The 4,648-nt window shown below is 48.6% G+C and overlaps 1 protein-coding gene across 1 annotated transcript; it reads right to left on the reverse strand.

Moving 5' to 3' along the window:
• Window positions 1-2,039: 2,039 nt before the first annotated feature.
• LOC117651145 (putative odorant receptor 69a) lies at window positions 2,040-4,252 on the reverse strand. The gene is made up of 5 exons (XM_034394947.1): window positions 4,102-4,252; window positions 3,769-3,952; window positions 3,114-3,333; window positions 2,440-2,727; window positions 2,040-2,186 (listed from the first exon to the last, which is right to left on the reverse strand). The coding sequence occupies exons 1-5, from the start codon at window positions 4,250-4,252 to the stop codon at window positions 2,079-2,081; spliced, it is 951 nt and encodes a 316-aa protein (XP_034250838.1). The 3' UTR covers window positions 2,040-2,078.
• Between the last annotated feature and the right edge of the window lie 396 nt (window positions 4,253-4,648).

A 4,648-nucleotide genomic window follows, 5' to 3' on the forward strand; every position in this document is an offset into this window, starting at 1 on the left:
GTAAAAATGTTTCCGCGGATACATGACGCGCCCCGCTTCGACTCCAGAGAGTTGCTGGGACCGTTGTCAGCGGTCAAACTCACAGCACGCTCCAGATTCTGCACACCGCGATCGGGCGGGTGCGCTGGAGTAAAACTATGTTTTGTCTGGTGCAAACCACTCAGCAATTTAAACGAAGAACGTGTTCGTAAATCACGCAGTATTTTCTTTGTCAGATTAGGTACGCTCAAATCTCAAACCAAGCTTCATCTTCTTCTGATGCCTAAAACCGTTTGTAAGGTTTTTGCAACGAATGGCTGAATAACAGCGTCGGGTCGTGGCGTGAAGCTTTCGCAAAACGGGTTAGGCTCTGTCTTCAGCTGGGCCCGCCTTACACTTCTCCGTGCCCGAGTCGGCCTGGTCCGCACGAGCAAGGCGCGAGCAAGGCGTGAACCCCGGGGTACCACACGCCGCCGCGGGCCGCACGTCGCAGGGCTGCGAGCTAGAAGACATCTGCGCCTCGCGAAGGATCAATATTCAATCCAGAGGCAGAGGCTCTGCTCAGGTTTGGGCCCACAGACGAGCCAAGCGACTGACTGCCAGTCAGTTATTTGCTTTGGGTCAGGGAAGACGAAACAGTTCGATGCCTACAAATAACGTTCTTTAGCCTCACTCGTGTAAATCTTGTCAGAATGTCAGAAAACTGTCTGAAAACCTGATCAAATTGCGGGGCAATACTTCACACTTAGACCAAAAGAATTTGCAGAATCCTTTCTTCAACTGAAGGGCAGGTTTTCCTTTTATGAAAATATGAGACACAATGACGCCTCGCTTCTCTCTCTCTCTCTCTCTCTCTCTCTCTCTCTCTCTCTCTCTCTCTCCCTCTCTCTCTCCAGGCTCCTTCCTCATGTCAGCCCGCAATCATTATTGAATTCATAGTTAATGGAGGTTCTGTGTTCCGGAAACTTCCGGAAAGGCCGCTGCTCCGCCGCTTGCTCTCGCTGCAATCGCCGGGACGCGGCCTGGATCCGGCCTCATCGCGTGTTGTCTTTGCATCAGTGATGGAGATGAACATTCCTCAAACACCGAGATTCGAGTTCTGCTCCAACTTTGGGGCGCGGCGTGCCCACCCTCCTTTTCCCCTCTTCACCGCGGCGATCATTTTGGCGCGCAAAGTGCGCGACTTGTCGCTGCACGGCCTGCATGGCCCTGCGCGCCGGATCGTTCAGTGTCGCGCCAAGAATGCCGTGTTGGGCCGAGCCAGAAGTCCGAGAGTCGTTTTCGTCACTCCGTCTCCCTCGCAGCCATGCGGGACGCCCAATGAGTGCGAGAGAGACAGGCCGACGACTGCCTGAGCGCTGACGGAGATGGATGGGCGGCGCGGGGCCGAAGGGGGTCGGACTCGCATAACGTGGCCCCGTCCCTGCAGGCGCCCCGCTTCAGCCTTTAAACTTGTTCCGCGCGTGAGCAAACGCGCTTCCCAAAAAGAGGAAGGAGCGCCTCGCCTCGCCGTGCACGGCCACATGCGTGTGGATTCAGGGCGGATTCAATCCGCCCAGCCGAGACACATGTCATGATGAGATATCAGCTGAACCGGAGCGAAGAGCGGCGGCTAAGAGGCAAACTTTGTTGCTTCTTAGAAACTGTGGCCAGGGCACGCACGTGCACTGTGAAAACCAAGAGTGGAGAACACCATACTTGAAATGCGGAGGTGTGGAATTTGAAGTCACCGCACTTGGCAGTGCACAGTTTGCAGTCCCCACACTTCAAGTGTGGAGCTCTCCGTCCTCACATCGGTTGGCCGTTGCTCTTGTCCTTTGCAAGGATTACACTTACTTGTAGTTTTTTGAGTGTTGAACTCTACAGTCTTTTAAAAATAAACAGTTGTTGGCTAAAGAACAGAAGATCATTGTCCATTCTTCTCTTTTTTTTCTACAGGTTTCATTTATTCGAAACACAAAATTCTGTGAAACACAAATGCAGAAGTGAATGTAAGACTATTCTTCCAACCCTATTCTGATTGGAGAACAAAGCTTTCCTTAGAAGGCACGAAGTGCGTACTACGTGTTAACTATCGTTCAGCGGCATCATTTTGACGGCTAGCTTCTGATGATCTTCCGCAGCACGGCGACGTTATTGTACCAGAAGTTCACGGTTGTCATGAAGAAGGCCAGGGTCATGGCACCAACGAAAGGAACGACAACGGTCTGCAAAATTAAACTGGATTGGTAAGGTTGCGCGTTTCAAGAAAATTCTTAGCACAGTGTGTACAGACGAAAACAATTAATCAAACAAAAATAGTCCATAGACATTTGATGTGCAGTTTGCTCTAAATAAATAAACTTAATAAATCGCGCAACGCTTGAGCATCAGATTGAAAACATGAGGCCAATGTCAGGATGTCCAGCCTGTTTAGTGATAAACATCAAAATCTTCCAAAACTGGTCCATGAGTCCACACCTCTGGTCGATGAGCGCGCTGCATTTGAAACAGAATCATCTTCCTTTCAGGCACTGAGAGGCTCAGCCAGTCGCCGAAGTAGGCGGCTTCGGAGATTGATTCACTTGCTTTGGCCAGCCTCTCCCCCAAATGGCAGACCCAGAAATAGCCCACTGGGACAACGACGATGGTGATGGCACCCCGTGTGTCCACTCCACTGACAAGAAGCCGCAAGGCGCTCGCCATGGCTATCGCACTTCCCGCCCAGAAGGCAGTCAGGAGGTAGTAGCTGAATATTCTATTTAGGTCCTGAAAGAGGAAGGATTAAAATATGTATTCTATCGTACGCGACAGACTTAAAATGTTGGTTTTTTGACCCGACTCAGCCAAGTGGCTTTGCTATCGGTCAGCCATCATCCTCAACAAATGTGACGTCACGATCGTTAGAAAAAAAGCAGTGTCACGTAAGTCTCAATATGTGTGAACTGCGTCACGTTCGCCGGAATGTCAAGTCGCATTCGACTGAAAATGACACGCGTGTCATTGCATCTCAAAAAGTCGCCTGCCATACGTGACTCACTTCACATTTCGACAAAAATGTCATCACTACGTCAGACCCAAAACTTTGCTTGGCTCTGGGTGTCTGTGTAGATTGTCCGTAGCAAGGACTTGCAACGGCAGTTGCGTTTTCTTACCGCGGCCAGTAGGAGTACCTGGCTGTGGAGCCGAGTCAATTTGGCGACTGACAGATGTGCAGGGAGGTCCGGCCCAATCATTCCTATGAAGTTAGCGAGGTGCCGGAACATCGCCTCAAGTGCCGCTATGGACACTGCATGGGCGTTTTGATACATAATGATGCAAAGCATGCATGGAAGAAAAGCGTACACTTGCAGGGCATACTTTGCAAGGAACAACCTGGAATAGCCAAAAGCAGCAATTTAATGAGAACCAGCACCTGCTGGAGCACCTGCGCCACTCTCGAAGGCTTTGTAGTGTGCACGAGATAAAACAATTCGGACACCATTTCAATAAGATCAACGTTGACAAATAAACGGGAGAAGTAAGAGAGCCACACGCTTAAAACCTTCCGAAGTATTTAGAGCATATGTTAGGTACAAACTACTATTTACTCTGTAGTACGAAAATAACAGATTAAAAGCTACGAAAGTATTTTCTTTGTTAGCTTATGTTTACTCAAAATTCGTCGATAACAAGCAACTTATCATTGCAAGGTAAAATAGTAATTAGGAAGGTTTTTAGAGTGCGGTGGGCCGAACAGTGACAGATTATCATACGTCAGACAATCATCGCAATCGACTTCGTGGATTAAAAATAAGTACTAGCGCTTACCCATGGTCTTTTGCTGGTGGCCAAAACTCGAAAAACGTGTCCCCAGTAGCGAATGGAATAATCAACACGCCACAGATGCCGCACGTTTGCAACACAAGAGTGCAAGTAAACTGCACTCGTGCTCCGTTCAGCGACCGATTTACTTCCTTGGCAAAGCTAGGAGTTGCCTTTTCTTCAAGACTCGCTACGGGGACAAGACAAGTTTGAATCCAGTATACAGTACACAATGAAATCAGCGAAGCAACGCTTTCCAATACAAGGAAACCGGAGGCATTTTAAAATCTACACTGAGAATTAAAGAGTCACCACCATCGCCCATTCAATTCCTCTTACCCATAGTTGGCAAGGCTCGATCCAGCAACGCCTCGTAATTTCTTCGAAATTTGGACATAGATATGTACAGCACGGCCATGGATAGGAAGGCCAACAAGTCCCCGAGTTTTTGGAGAAGCCCCGCCACGTCGGTACGGTCATACTTCGCCATCCCGAAGGCGCACAGCACTATCTGTACCACCGCACGCACTTAAAATATTCAGCAAAGTTTGTTGCTACACCCTCTTACCAAGATGGCAATCGCATTGTGAACACCAAATTCCTTTATGCAATTTTTGAGCGTGGTCGCACAACATTTTGCAGATACGTGCTTTTTGCGGCTTTTAGTACAAATTTATTCGCAATCACACGCATTTGTGCGGCCTTGTGGGTACGACAAAGTTCGCATGCTCAAAAATGTGTGAGACCGCGTCAAAATTGTGTCACGTGACAAGACTGAAAACATAAGCGGTTAGTTTCTACCTTGGCGAGGAAGTCATAAAACAATACTTAAAATCATTTTATTAGACTCTCATTTATGGCGGAGAAAAGCCTAAAACAAATCTTA

The sequence above is a fragment of the Thrips palmi genome, unplaced genomic scaffold, assembly GCF_012932325.1.
Source record: "Thrips palmi isolate BJ-2018 unplaced genomic scaffold, TpBJ-2018v1 HiC_scaffold_5, whole genome shotgun sequence".
Lineage (NCBI taxonomy): Eukaryota > Metazoa > Arthropoda > Insecta > Thysanoptera > Thripidae > Thrips > Thrips palmi.

Excerpts from the sequence above, each read along its gene's own strand:
- LOC117651145 (XM_034394947.1), bottom strand. The coding sequence starts at position 4,252 with ATGGCGAAGTATGACCGTACCGACGTGGCGGGGCTTCTCCAAAAACTC. Across the intron at positions 2,728-3,113 it reads AGGTACTCCTACTGGCCGCG|GACCTAAATAGAATATTCAG; the intron begins GTAAGAAAACGC and ends TTCCTCTTTCAG. Across the intron at positions 2,187-2,439 it reads AGCGCGCTCATCGACCAGAG|ACCGTTGTCGTTCCTTTCGT; the intron begins GTGTGGACTCAT and ends TTAATTTTGCAG.